The sequence below is a fragment of the Sebastes umbrosus genome, chromosome 1 (assembly GCF_015220745.1).
Source record: "Sebastes umbrosus isolate fSebUmb1 chromosome 1, fSebUmb1.pri, whole genome shotgun sequence".
Classification (NCBI taxonomy): Eukaryota; Metazoa; Chordata; class Actinopteri; order Perciformes; family Sebastidae; genus Sebastes; species Sebastes umbrosus.
Genome location: NC_051269.1, coordinates 25,472,521 through 25,487,485, shown reverse-complemented (window position 1 = coordinate 25,487,485; position 14,965 = coordinate 25,472,521). Strand labels below are relative to the sequence as shown.

The 14,965-nt window shown below is 40.0% G+C and overlaps 1 protein-coding gene across 1 annotated transcript; it reads left to right on the top strand.

Moving 5' to 3' along the window:
- Positions 1 to 1,427: 1,427 nt before the first annotated feature.
- tkta (transketolase a) lies at positions 1,428 to 11,838 on the top strand. The gene is made up of 14 exons (XM_037774122.1): positions 1,428 to 1,766; positions 3,486 to 3,603; positions 3,698 to 3,811; positions 3,920 to 4,017; positions 4,881 to 5,072; positions 5,306 to 5,424; positions 5,556 to 5,761; positions 6,181 to 6,345; positions 8,236 to 8,392; positions 8,870 to 9,000; positions 9,111 to 9,194; positions 9,320 to 9,413; positions 9,905 to 10,027; positions 10,721 to 11,838. The coding sequence occupies exons 1-14, from the start codon at positions 1,660 to 1,662 to the stop codon at positions 10,906 to 10,908; spliced, it is 1,896 nt and encodes a 631-aa protein (XP_037630050.1). The 5' UTR covers positions 1,428 to 1,659; the 3' UTR covers positions 10,909 to 11,838.
- The last annotated feature ends 3,127 nt before the right edge of the window (positions 11,839 to 14,965 follow it).

Here is a 14,965-nt window from a genome sequence, read left to right as displayed (position 1 = left end):
TTCTCTTCTACCTTTTCAAATTCAAATTTGCTCTAATGGCATGACCCTAGTTAAGTTAAGTTACTACACTATACACCAACTATACCTCTATACTATAGTGTACTGTAATGACAGGGAAATTAACCTTTTAACCAAAATAAAGAACAAAAGAATATATGATGAAAATGAGATATAGTGTTCATCAAATTCAAAGGGGCTTTATTGGCAAGAAAGTTTCAAGAGCAATGTTGCCAAAGCATCAAAATACAATTAGTCAAAATGTTTGAACATTTCACAATAACAATAATATGAACTTTAACATAACATTAAGATATATTAATTATACATGTATACAGTGTATCCTATGCATGTATTTGTGTCTGTGTGTGCTGATGAATTATGTTTAGGGAAGGATGAAGGTGTATAATAGCCATCTCTCTTCATCTTTCCATCTCTTTTTTTCTCCTCTCAATTATCAGCATGGTGAAAGCCAAGACTATAAGTTGTTTAAAGTTATTACACTATGATGAATGATGTGGAGAAATTCATCAGTATGGTCTTACAACATGCTCTGCTGAACAGGGTGAGCTGGTCTTTGGACTTGTGATGAGTTGAGAAAGATGTCTTAATTTATTTGTTTTTGCTCTCCTCCAGGTCTTGTTGTTTTATTGATTTTTGTGGAATATGAATTTATGTTATTTTTGTTGTGGAAAGCAAATGAAAAGTGTTGAAATATTCAGATTATCTTTCTCTCTATCTCTCTCACACTCTCTCTTTTGTTCAGTCTTTCCCTATTTTTCTATTTCTTGTTAATTCTCATTCGTCACTCACATCAATCATCTTTTTTTCCTGTTAGATTTAAAAAAAAAAAGAAAAAAAAAAGCAAATCAGGGCATGTTCAAACATGGGCTTTGGCAATAAGAATGGGGTGTTTGGTGTGAGTCAATAACAAAGAACATCCATCCATTAGCCATACCCTATTATATGCCCCTTTATATCCTTGAGGGGTCACAGGGGGCTGGAGCCAATCCCAGCTGACATTGGTGCGAGAGGCGGGGGACACCCTGGACAGGTCGCCGTTCGATCACAGAGCTGACACACACAGAGACAGACAACCATTCACGCTCACATTCACACCTACCATCAAGATCTGAATTATTAGTTTAGACAGTAAAGCCACAGTGAATCAGAGTGAGATGCTTCAAATGTCCCCTCCTCCTCCCAATTATCCAGCCCCTCCTTACACACACACACACACACACACACACACACACACACACACACTAGCTGTGACACACCTCCACCATCCCAGTTACACAGTAGCCAATAAAATGAGTGGCATTCAATTTTAGCAGAAACACCCAGCTCACGTCACTGGATTCCCCCTCCTCTCCTCCTCTGTGTGTGTGCAATGTGTGTGTATTGTGTCTGTGTACAGTGTGTCTTTGTGCATCTATGGGTCTGCACGGCTGACAGGATAAATCCAGCTTCTCTTCCACTCTCTCTCTCTTTCTCTCTGGCTCTCTCTCTCTCTCACACACACACACAGACACACACACACAGGTGCTGCTCTCTGGCAACCCCTCACTCCCTCACACACACATTCAAAACACACAAACCCAACAGAGGGTCGTAGTTGGTCCACTTTTCTGGTGCCGAGGAACTTGACATTTTGCCTTCATGGAGGATTACCACAAACCTGACCAGCAGACAGTGCAGGCGCTGAGGAACATCGCCAACCGCCTCCGAATCAACTCCATCAAGGCAACAACTGCAGCAGGCAGCGGGTGAGTTGCCTCCACTGGCTCTCATGCATGAGCTTTAATACTATGAATGCAATGCAGATATGCAAAATGTGTGCAAAACACAATGCAAACTTAATATTTCTTTGCAGCATGCATAGATGAACAGCCACATCTGGTGAACTACATACATGCATGTGCAGATGCACACAGACATGTGAAGTGCCAAAGGAACAGCATGTCCTGCCTTTGTTCTCCTCTTTTCTACTGGCACAATCCTTTCAACATCCACAAATGTTGTTCAATAAAGTTGAGCTCCCAATCCCTTATCAATTTAATGAATGAAATAAAAAATATCTTACACCATTTTTTATATAATTCTGCTTTATAAAACATTTTTGGGTATGTAAAATACACACTATGTTGCGTCAATGCATCAATTTATCCCTTTGAGTGAAAAGTAGCATACACAAGTGTAAGACACTTTAATCACAGCTGACATTAAAAGTGAATAATTTATTTTGTTCAGATGATCGGATTTTCATATTCTGGAGAAGAACTAAAATGTGTATGGTCTTTGGTCTCGTTTCAAAATCTTATATTTAATTTGCTTGCAGGATAAATATTGTATTTGATTGCTGACTCCTATATGCAGTATAACACAATAGACTACCATGTGCAACGCTGGGTGGATTGTATGTTGAGTAGCCGGCGTGGTTGCTGCAAGAAACGGGCTTTAGAAGTGTTGCTGATGAACTGAAATCTTGTATATCATGTCCCCTTATAGCTATGTTAAAGATTGCTGTTGGGTTGTTGAATGTATGCTATTACAACATAAAAATTCCAAAAGAAATGTCTCTTTAGAGATCAGTAGAAAAATGATCTAGAGGTTTATCGTCATATCGGAGCCCAACACTTCACAGTTTTGCAGTGTCTAACAGACACTGATGGGAACAAAGAGAAACACTGAATGATAGTTATTTAACCTAAAATATTCATCAGTCATATTAGGATTAATGACTAATGGCTGTGCAAAATGCCAAATGACTTTTGCATGTGTTATTTTTGTACATTATTGAGTGAAATACTCCAATACCTTTACATGTGGGTAAGGCCAATAACCTGCCATTAATATCAGTGCAAAAGAATACTTGCACTGCTAGCACTGGATGGAGCACTTGGTGGTTTAATATAATGGCTCTATGATTGTTTATAAAAGCAAAATTGTGATGGTGTGATTGCATTTACAACCAGTTCTCTGTCTAAACTGTTGAGGGCCTTTGAATGAAGTTCACATCATGGAGTTCTGTGGCTCTATTAGTTCCACAAATGGATTTCATACGGTGTATTTCAATGCATTTCAAATATAGTTACTGGTCCAACATGTAACTACTCGGGGCTTTCCAAGGCTCTGTGACATTATAAAATGAAAGCAGTTATTTGGTCTATTACAGTAGCTGTACTTCCCACATATTCATCTTTTTATTCTACTCATAAGGGTGCATGTGCACAATATTCAATTACAGTAATTTTACATTTCTGGATGATTTCACGACTTGATTACCTGGGCTAATCTGCAATTATCAGACATTAGCATCACTTTCCACCTGTGTTTCCCATGCATTCTTTTCATAAACCTGAATTTGAATCATATGCTCTCAAATGTGCTAAATGTGTCTGTGGTTACTCTACATTCCTGTGTGCATGTGCATGTACATATGTCTGACACATGGGTATAACAGCACCATCTCCTCTGTCATACAGACACCCCACATCATGCTGCAGTGTGGCAGAAATCATGTCTGTGCTTTACTTCCACACCATGAAGTACCGCCCTGAAGACCCGAGGAACTTCAACAGCGACCGCTTTGTCCTGTCCAAGGTGAGAGTCAGTCAGTCCTCCTGGTCTGAACAGGTGTCTAAATGCTTAAGTGACAAAAATAACGTTGATTTGTGACTGTTTTTTTCCTCCCCAGGGTCACGCTGCTCCGGCCCTGTACTCCATGTGGGTGGAAACGGGCTTCCTGAAGGAGAGCGAGCTGCTCAGTTTGTGCCAGGTTGACTCTCCCCTGGAGGGCCACCCAACCCCTGTAAGCTGTCACATACTTTACCACACCTCAGGAATCATCTCGTGGAGCACAAACAGTACCGGCTCTTTTTAATCACATTTCATTATGTGTGTGTTGTGTGCATTTCAGAAGCAGCAAATTGTGGACGTAGCCACTGGCTCCCTGGGGCAGGGTCTTGGTGTGGCCTGTGGAATGGCTTACACTGGGAAGTACTTTGACAAGTCCAGGTAATCTTTCATACATGTGGACACATAGACAAGTGGAAAAAATGACTCTAGTTTGACCATTTCAGTTGCCTTATATGCATTTTGCATGCATTTAAAATCCCTTGCCTGCAAAGAAACATTCAACATCATGGTGTGTTTGGGGTTTTCTTAATTTAAATTTTAGGTCTGCATCATACTTCTCTCGAGTGTTCAGTGATTGGGGTTTTCCAGATTCGGTGGGTGTGTGCTGCGGCTACGCGCTCTGCTCTCACGATTCTTCTGCTCTAATAATCACAGGCCCTGCAGTCATATCTCCCTTATTCTTACCATCCAAGCTGATTTAATCTCAGAATCAAATTCATGCGTTGTGCTTTCAATCATGTATTTTTTCTTAGTCTTAGTCTATTTATTACCACAAACGGATTCAATATTCCTTCATTGTTTTTTTCCTTTGTAATGATGGTATTTAAAAAAATAAATAAATAAAACACCTACTGTATATAGAGGAAATTTTGACTTATCTGGTAATATTTGACTCACTTTATTTATATTAAGAATTTTTTTAAATAAAAGAAGATGACAATTTGTCCCATTTAAAAGACCCTGTGGGGTTCTTACTGTATGGGAGAAATGTTTCAGAGGCAGGTGTGAAACTCGGCAGCCGCACCTTTAAGCCCCTAAAGGAAGCTTTTATCATGTCACAGCTGGTTGCCAACCCAACTGTCAGATAATGGAAAGAGAATCAATCAAAGTGTCAGAGAACATTTTCGTGAGATTTGCACCCCACCCTCATGTGAACGTACACCACGCACACACAGATATACACACACACACACAGAGACACACACACTAATCGCTTAATCTCACCCTGTTCTCCAACTCAGCTATCGTGTGTACTGCCTGCTGGGGGATGGCGAGATGTCGGAGGGCGCTGTTTGGGAGGCCATGTCGTTCGCCTCCCACTACCAGCTTGACAATCTGGTGGCCATCATGGACATCAACCGTCTGGGCCAAAGTGACCCTGCGCCCCTGCAGCATCACGTAGAGAAATACCAGAAACGCTGTGAAGCTTTTGGGTAATAATGCATAATAGGGAAAATTCCGATTCTATTAGAGGCTGATGGTATCAACGCACTGTTTCTGCTGTGTTGTAAGATTAAGATGGTGGTAATACAAGTAGCATTATCTGAAGTCTATCCATAACTATTACGTTTAGTTACACTGTCCTGGTGTTTGTCCATGCCATCTACTTATATCAAGCATACAGTGCCAAGTGTGTCTTAATGTGTGTGTGTGTGTGTGTGTGTAGCTGGCAAGCCATCATTGTGGATGGCCACAGTGTGGAGGAGCTTTGCAAGGCTCTGAGCCAACCACGTCACCAGCCCACCGCCATCATCGCTAAAACCATCAAGGGCAAAGGCATTCCAGGTAACAGTCTGTCACCGTCCACTCCTCATCTGCAAATGCATTGCTCTCACTGTAGAACATATTACATAACAAGCCCAACCCCTTCACCAAACAGCGTTTAAACGTGATGCTGTGTTTATATGTGGTTTCAGCTGCGGAGGATAAGCTGGGGTGGCATGCCAAACCTCTGCCCAAAGACATGGCCGAGATGGTCATGAAGGATCTGCAGAGCCGCATCAATAACAGCAGCAGCACCAACAAGCACCCACACCCTATTGCTCCCGTAGACGACTCCCCACCGGTCAGCCTGAGGAACATCAGGATGCCGAGTGCACCCAGCTACAAGGCTGGCGAAAAGGTTTGTCACCTCGGTTCAGTTTCATTTTCAGCTTTACTTGTCATATGCAGGTTAACAAAAGGATCAACAATGAAATGTATAGTATGAGAGAACGAGTCAGCTCAGCAATAAAAGCTATAATCATGTAAGATAAGATAAAATGACAATAATAAGATAGAATCACATTAATAAGATAGAAAGACAATGATAAGATAAGATGACAATAAGTTGTAAGATAAAAAATGATGACATAATTTAAATAAAAAATATGGTACTTCATATACATATAAAAATGAGGATTATGGGTAAAAGTAAGTGACCTGCACACAAGACCAGCAAATTCACACAATGTCTGCAGAAACCCCAGAGGCAAATTATTGAATTTTTTAAACCAACAACAACCTTTATTATTGATTTGTTTGGTCTCTCCTTCTTTATAGATTGCCACACGGAAGGCGTATGGGATGGCGTTGGCCAAGTTGGGCCGCTACAATGAACGTGTTGTGGTCCTTGATGGAGACACCAACAACGTCACCTGCTCAGAGATCTTCAAGAACGAGCACCCCAACCGCTATGTGGAGTGCTACATCGCTCAGCAGAACATGGTATGATCCCTCTTCAATCTACAGAATTAGGTCTATTTCACAAAGGTATTTTTAAGACATATATTTATTAACAAAGCCATCTATATTCTGGTATTTTTGGTCTAATGCTCTTATTTTTAAAACGGATTAAAATAAAACAAATCCTCCTTCTCTCTCTTTAATGTGTTGATTTTGCTGATTGCTCTTTCTCAGCTCTGATTGGATATGAGTATAACCTTACACCTCACAGCTGTGAGTCTGAGCCTGCTAATTAATTATATACAACGTGTCCATCCATAATGTAAAGATTGGCAAAGACGCGACCCATTTGCCTTCTTATGGCCACTGTGGCTGCTGCTGACAGCCCCCACCCCTACTTCTGCTCTGCCCCTGTCATTATTTTATGTGAGCTCAGATTAATAATTTGGAGAGAGAGGCGATCAGACATTAATTCCTTGTGCTGTTATGGCTCCAGCAGCAGCCAACTCCAATGTAGGTCAGGCATGTGTATGATGATAAGCAGTCATGACAAGTGTAGTCAGAAGTAAAATATTAATAAGCGCAGAGGGTGGGACCATCTGGCTGAATGCATGAGAAAAGTCAAACGTTGAATGGCAAAAGGTTATAGAAATTAGATGACAACCTATTGCATTTTAAGTAAGGAGACTATATATTAATACAGTGATTCCCAACATATTTTTCCTTGAAGCCCCCCCCCCCCCCCTCTCCACTCCCACCCCCCTCCCCACCCATACATTTTTACGTCATCACAAAAATACAAATCCTCGAACTAAATCCTCAATTTTAATAAGGGGATTGGTGCTAGACAGATCTGTGTAAACAGGCTCGTGGCTCCCTTTGTGTGCGCCAAGCGGGAGAGCAAATTGTTTTTTGACCGCGGTGAAAATGTTGTTTTTGAAAGGCTAAACGCCAACAAATACGGACTGAGAATATTTCATTACAAAAAAAACATGTTGTGAATTCCGGATTTTTTTTCAATAACTGTTGACGTTTGGACGTTACAGCGCCCTGGAGTTATTGGAAATGCTTGGATCACACGAGTCGGAAAAACAGCCACCAATGGAATCTACAGCAATTCTACAAATAGTATAATACTAATAATATTAGTGTAGCCTGATCTTTATCTGCAGCTGTGCAGAAATATCAGGTTTAAACAGAATGTGGCCTACTAAAAAGCAAAAAATATATCTTTTTAAATAGTTTCATATACAGACTTTTGTATAAATCATCCAGTAAGTGTGTTATTACGATTTTAGTAACATGTGCAAATCTAATTTTGACAACCTCAGAGCACTCAAATCCTGGCGCACCCCCCTGTGATCTTTGGTTCCCCCCTAAGGAGGGCTCAGACCCTAGGTTGGAAATCACTGTATTAGTATATATTATACTATTGACACTATAAAATCAAATACTCGATTTGGTATAAACACAGATAACTGTACTTTTATTGTATATATTTATTATGAATGGCATCCTTTTTCTTTGGTTTGGATGAAACAACATCTAGTTGAAATGCAGCCTTTAAAGAAGTAGCTTGCCTTCTTTGATTTTATATAAGAATTTATCTAACATCATATTTGCACTTTCATGGACAAGGACAAAGCCAGGAAAGAAGAAGGGGAGAGTTTTGGAGAGAGGACAGAGGAAATTATTTTTAAGAGGAGATATGCTACTGATTCCACACATATGGAACAATAAGCCCTGGAGCTTTGGAGAAAACTCTTCTCATTGACTACCGACTTAACGTGGCCTTTGGTTCAAAGAGGCTTTCAAATACGTTTTGTGCCGCAGATATTTCACCTTCTGGGTGATCTTCTGAGGATCAAGCATGTGTGACCTATGGCAGGTTATATAGGTACTAAGAAAAAAATACATTCCTTTCTTTCCCAGGTCAGTGTTGCCACGGGACTTGTTGCTCGTGAGAGGAACGTGGCGTTTGCCAGCACTCTCGCTGCCTTTTTCACCCGCGCCTACGACCAGCTCCGCATGGCAGCCATCTCAGAAAGCAACATCAACCTGTGTGGTTCGCACTGCGGCCTGTCCCCTGGTTAGTCAACTACTGCTGATGAGCCAGGCACACCACAACCCCTCTCACACACCTTACCCACCCACACTTTCAAAAAAGTTCCCCTGTATTCCCCTCACACTGAAGCCAGACATTTCACAACACCCATTTTCTCAGACCGTATTCACAGTATGATGTTAGATGTATAAAAGAATGATCTTTGTGTGTGTTTGCGAGCGTTTCAATCCTTTCTCACTTTCCCTCTAATCCTGTGTTTTCCTTGCTGTATTTACCCCCTTTGGTCTTACAGCTAGTACTCAATCCTCCCCCTTTTCTCCCTTCCTGTCTGCCCTGGAAGCTGTCAACAGGGAACCAGGTGTCCCTCTGTTAGTGCAGGTATACTGCATGCAATGTCCTGTGGATCTGCATGCATCAGCTCACCTGACCTGTCAGTAACTTTTGAAGAAATTTCTGAATGTTGGATGTATGAAATCAACTATATAAATGCACATATTACAGGAGAGGAAGGCCCCTCTCAGATGGCTCTAGAGGACATGTCTATGTTCAGGGCCCTTCCCACTGCGACCATTTTCTACCCCTGTGACGGCGTGTCTACAGAGAAGGCCGTGGAACTGGCTGCAACCACAAAGGTACGTAAAACTTAAATGCAGTGTTCTTGCTTCCCTGAACATTTATTTATTAGCAAAACAGCCTATTTTTTGCTGTCCCGGTGGTGACTGTCATGTTTCCCTTCAAAAAGGGTGTTTGCTACATCCGAACCAGCCGTCAAGACTGTGCCATCATCTATAACAGCAACGAGGACTTCCATGTTGGACAGGCTAAGGTGAGACAGTCTTTGCGCTCGCATTGCTGTTAAGATCAGTGGGAGGAAAATAAGGAAACAAAAAACTATCAATACAAAATTAACACACAGAGCTCCATCAACACTGTAATGTTTCTCTCTGCCAGGTGGTGTACCAGAGCAAAGAGGACCAGGTGACTGTGGTGGCAGCTGGAGTGGTTTTGCATGAGGCCCTGGCTGCAGCTGAACATTTAAAGAAAGGTACAGTACATGAAATACTGCTATTAATCATAAGAAGATAAGATATATACCACATCACGTATCCAACAGATGAAAATACTATATTTTTTAATCAAATACTGTGTGACCATATTTTATTTGATTGATTCATTGTTTGCCAGAACTATCACAGAATATTATATTGGTTTAAATAAATTGTAAAGCAACATCTATCCTTAGATGTAATATTGTTTCCTTGCATGTATTCTGGCCTTTTTCAATGCTTTTGCATACATAAACAGTGCTTGCTTGAGGTTGAAAAATACCTAAATCTATAATAGATACATTTGTGATGTTAACTTTGTCACTGTGGTATTTCATACAGTACAAGTATTGTGGTGATATTAATCACTAGTTACAGATTAACACCAGGACATCCTGGCCCTAGAACCACTACAGTATATGAATTGCACGCCTCAGTTGCAGCGCACGTTATATGTCGTATTCCTCAACTGAATGAACTGAATTTCCAGAGAGGATCTCTATCAGGGTCATTGACCCCTTCACAATCAAACCGCTGGATGCCAAAACCATCATCGACCACACGCGTGCCACCAGGGGACGAATCATCACCGTGGAAGACCACTACAATGAAGGTAGGTTTCCATGAAAGTTGCTCATACTGTTCAGCTTCTGCATTTTGTCTGACCACCACCAACCTAACGGCAACAAGCTTTACAGCACAGTGCAGCCGGGGCCCTGTCATTGGTCCGTATCCTCGGGTGTGTTGGGGTGGCATGTTTCTATTGGTTCAGCGGCAGAGACGCAATGTGGTGGCATTTGCTCATTGGCCGAGGAGGGGAGGCTGTCTGTCTGTTGTGTGCCCTCATTGCAGGCTAGGTATTGGTATTGTGGTGCGTTTTGTAAGTGCAAGAGCCAGAGAGCCAGAGAGGCAGAGTGCTGTCAGATTTCCTTAACTGAGCATGTGCCCATGGGGCTCTGCGTGACCTAGATAGCACAGACAGCCGTGCCCTGCGCCTGTTAAGAGAAAGGGGTGGGTGATGGCATGGGCTTTACTAGACAAAGGATTTTGGGCATCAGTCTGATGATGGGTATTGCATTCATTTTACATCTGGACCAGATAATGGCATAGTGGTCAAGGGGACATGTTTAGATTTTTTGTAATGTTTTCTCGTGCTCTCTATTTACTGTACATGAGATGACATTATGCTTATACACAGCCTCATTTTTTATGCGAATGAAGCTCCAAAGCTTTTGAGGCAATTGGGTGCCCCCCCATCCTCTATCCCCTCTACATCGCTCTCATGTGATGACTTGTTGTTCCCCAGGTGGCCTTGGGGAGGCAGCGTCCTCAGCAATGGTCAACGAGTCTGGCATCAACCTGCATCGTCTGGCTGTGTCCCACGTCCCCCGCAGTGGCAAACCACACGAGCTGCTCAAAATCTACGGCATCGACCGCGACGCCATTATCCAGGCCGTCCGCAAGATGCTCAGCAGCTCTACCAACGCCAAGTAACTTCCTGCCAGCCCCACCCACCCACCTATCTGATCACACCCCTGCAGATGAAGATAAACCGTCAAGTATGTTTTTGATTCACATGACACCCAGCTCTTTAAATTCCTTCACCGTGAATGCCCCTATGTGTGTACTGAAGTAATGTGATTTTGTGCTGTACACTTTGAAGTAGAGTTCCACATTTACCTTTCTTTTATGCATCCATCACATCACACACAAGAACAGAGATACACACATTCAGACACATGTGTCCTCACTCCAAAACTCATTCATAAATACAGTTCAGTGATCAAAATGTGGCCATAACTTACTTGGATGCTCACCATACAAAACAATACATAAGTCCATGTGATGCTCTCGTGTGTTTTTTTTAAAATGCTCTTTGATTAACTCCAACTGGAAATGTTTTTATATTGTTCTGACGTAGCTCTTGGGTGGGGCGTAGTTTTAAAGTAGTTTATCATGACCGTAGTGTCAGAAATAAGCTAACTGAATTGTTGTTTGTAGAAAGTAGTGGAGAAAAAAAATCAAACAAATGTAGGTGGGTCATAAAGAGCAGTCACTCATAACCACAACATCACATCTTCAGATCTTTTAAACTTGTGTGGTTTCAAAAGTTGTGTCATTTCTCTTCAGTATTTTTTGTTATTTGATTTTAAAGTTACCATCAACCTACACACCTCAGTGTTCATTTGTGCTATAGCTGTACAACTGGACCATACATACCAGCAGTGTGACGATAATCATTATGTGCTCAGTGACGTCATCTTTTTTTTACATAAGGCGGAGGTGCTGATGGAGAATATGGCTAGCTGTGACTATGAAGCTAGAGTTACACCTGACTTGTTAACCCAACGAACAAACACTTTCTTTGTTACTTGAAATTTTGTATGTACCTTACTTTCATGTAATAAAGCCCTCTGCATTTGACTTTGAGCGTTTACAATAGTTTCTTCTTTTCGAACGAATGAATCAATAAATAATTTATTTTCTTGTCAAGTCATTTACATAACCCATCACACATGGGATTATTCAGACACATTAACTAACAACAAATCAAACCTTCCGGCATGCTAGCCCACCAGCATACATACTGTATAAACATCATCCAAACATAATCTCAAACATGAACTTCCCCCAAATAATGCTCCAGGATACATCCCACAATATAAATACAACAAATATACAATCACATACACAAATCCAATCATGACAAAAAAGGCTTAAGACAAATATATCAATCGCATGTTACCTTTCTCCTCCTATCCCATACTTTGGAAAGATATTCAGAAAATACAAAAAAAATAATCAAAAAGATATTCAATTAAGGCTCCAGTCTCCATACCTATCAAATCTAAACCAGAAACATGAACTTTTTTTACATAATATTTGTCGTAAATCATGATTAAAAAAAAAGGACAAAATAAAATGAGGATTTCGTTCTCAACCGCATTTAGTTCACAGTATTGACAGTGTTTTGTCTTCAGTTGCACCTCTTACAGTTTCAATATATAGTGGTAATATACCACATCTTAACTGTGCACACAGTGACCTCTGACTTTTAGGCAAATTATATTTACCATATTTTTCACATTTGTAATCTTTCTTAAATAAACAGTAAGTTCTCAATTTTGGCTTTTGCCAGATTTCTTCTGCCCGTGATTATTTGCATTTAGCCCAGACTAGAGGTATGTTTGTGTTGAAGTGTGCAGTTCAAGCAGTATACATACACAGGAATCTGTACTTGCAAAGTACCGTGATTAATGACAACATATGTTAGTATAACACGATTCTTACAGCACATATCTGCATCACTTGTTTCATAAATTAATTACTTCTTTACCGTAAATCCCTGAGATAGCTAATCAGAAAAGATCTGATCATAAAATTGACTGATATGTGCTTGTCTCTGTGGAGAAATGCAGGACTTCCTGGTAGAACTCTTCGACCTTGTAGAAAGTCCCACTGATATAAATCATGTGGTTGTAAACTCTTTCTACCACCAGGGGCGCTGTCTCTCTCTCAGCTCCCTGTACAAAAGATCACATAAAATACCATCACTTTAACTTTTAAATAGATTTAAAGACACTGAATTCAACCTGTGATAGAGCTACAATAAACTGTTGATCTATCATAACAATGTACAAAATCTGAATCAGCTTTTGTAAGCCCACCTACCTCAGAGAGCTGTATTTCCGTTTTGCTCCTCTAAGAGCAAACACCATTATTCCCCATCCATAAGACAGCGTGTAGACTGGAATAAAGCACAACATGAAAGCACATAAGTAGTATTTTCCCAAGGCGTCTGCATATCTCACATGATGTAAAGTCAGGTGGCCTTACCATGATATCTGTTGAGGTTCAGGATGGCCACGAAAAGTGCAGCCCAAAATCCCCAGTAAACATCTAAAGAGAGAGAGTTAGAAGGTAATGTTAGTTTTTATAAAGAACAGGTCTGAATGTGGCGACTGATTCATAATTACAATTCAAGGTCATTGCTTTATTATATAGTATGTAATGATGGCAATTGCCAGCAATATTATTACTCACTCCAGTGAGTAAATATTGATAATATACATTTTGAAAATGACTATAACACTATTAATCAGCTACAAATCATCAATTATTATTATTTTTATATTATTATGTATTATTATTATAACACATTTGTTAGTGATAAATACATATTTCATTGTTATTATTAATCTGTTGTTCAACAATAAATTGCTGGCAGAAATCATAAACAAATAATGTATTAAGTGTGCACACCTCCTCTGTCATAGGGAGGGCCTTTACATCTCCTAGTATGAGCCGGCAGATCTGACAGGGAAACATAAAAAAATAAACATTGGTATTGTCATTGTTGTCCAACAAAACATAAAGGGGATTAGGGGATCATCTCAAATATGTTTAGCATTTCAAAAGAACACCTTCTGGGGGAAAAAAATGCAATAATGAATATGTTCTTTTTAAGACAAAGTTCAGCTTACCAAATACAATGCCCACAATCTCGAATATTATGGTGAAAATCACAGCAAGAACTGATGGAACCACGAGGGCTGGAAATGCAACACATAAAATATGAAATATGCCACATAAAAATAGGTAGGTTTGCTGATAGATTAAATGATTGAAAATGTACATTGTCCCAACAAAATCTAAATTGTTTAGCATTTAAGAATCTGAATGATAGCGTATGTCTACTTACAACAAAAGGGCCTGTAGAGTGCCATTCCACATCCCAGACCAAAGCAGATTGAATAAAAATGGTAATATTTGTCTGAAATGTTCAGAGGAAAAGATTAGAATCAGGAAATATCTTCTAAATTAAGGCAGACTTTTTTTTTTCTGTGTGCCACCACTATAATGTACATACAGTGTTGGTAAATGTCCCCTTCCATAGTCCTGAAAAAAGGAAACATTATCATGATCTCTTGGTACAGACAGATCAACACAAATAGCTTGATAGATAAACACAAAGTAGGCTATATATGTATAGAGACAGAGAAAGAAAGCAGATGAGAAAATGTAGTAATATAATATAGTAATATACATTATGAAATTAGAGAATGGATTAACATTACCACAGGTGAAAGACCCTGAGACCCAGGAACACAGACATGTATACACACCATTTATGTTCAGCTGCAGGTGAATTCTCCAGTCAAGTGTAGCAACCAAACACCAAGAAGACAGCTTTCTGGATCCGGTCAAACCGCTCTGCCAACTATTATACACAGACAGAGGGAAGTCCCAGATAACCACAGTTTGCTTTCACATTCGTTTTAATGCTTTTACACTCTGTCGTAAAGCTCTTAAAAGTACAGTGTGTCGAGGCTCAGTGCTAATGGTTCAGTCATGTATAGTGGAAGAGTTTGACATCTAGATGAAAAATCTACATGTTTCCTTTGGCATTTGGCACATCAGTAATGTTTGTAAACATTGTACAGACATTACTGATGTAAACAAAGGAAAAAAATAGAAAATATATATATATATATATATATATATATATATATATACTTTAACAGTGTTACTCCATGTAATTAAGCAAAGA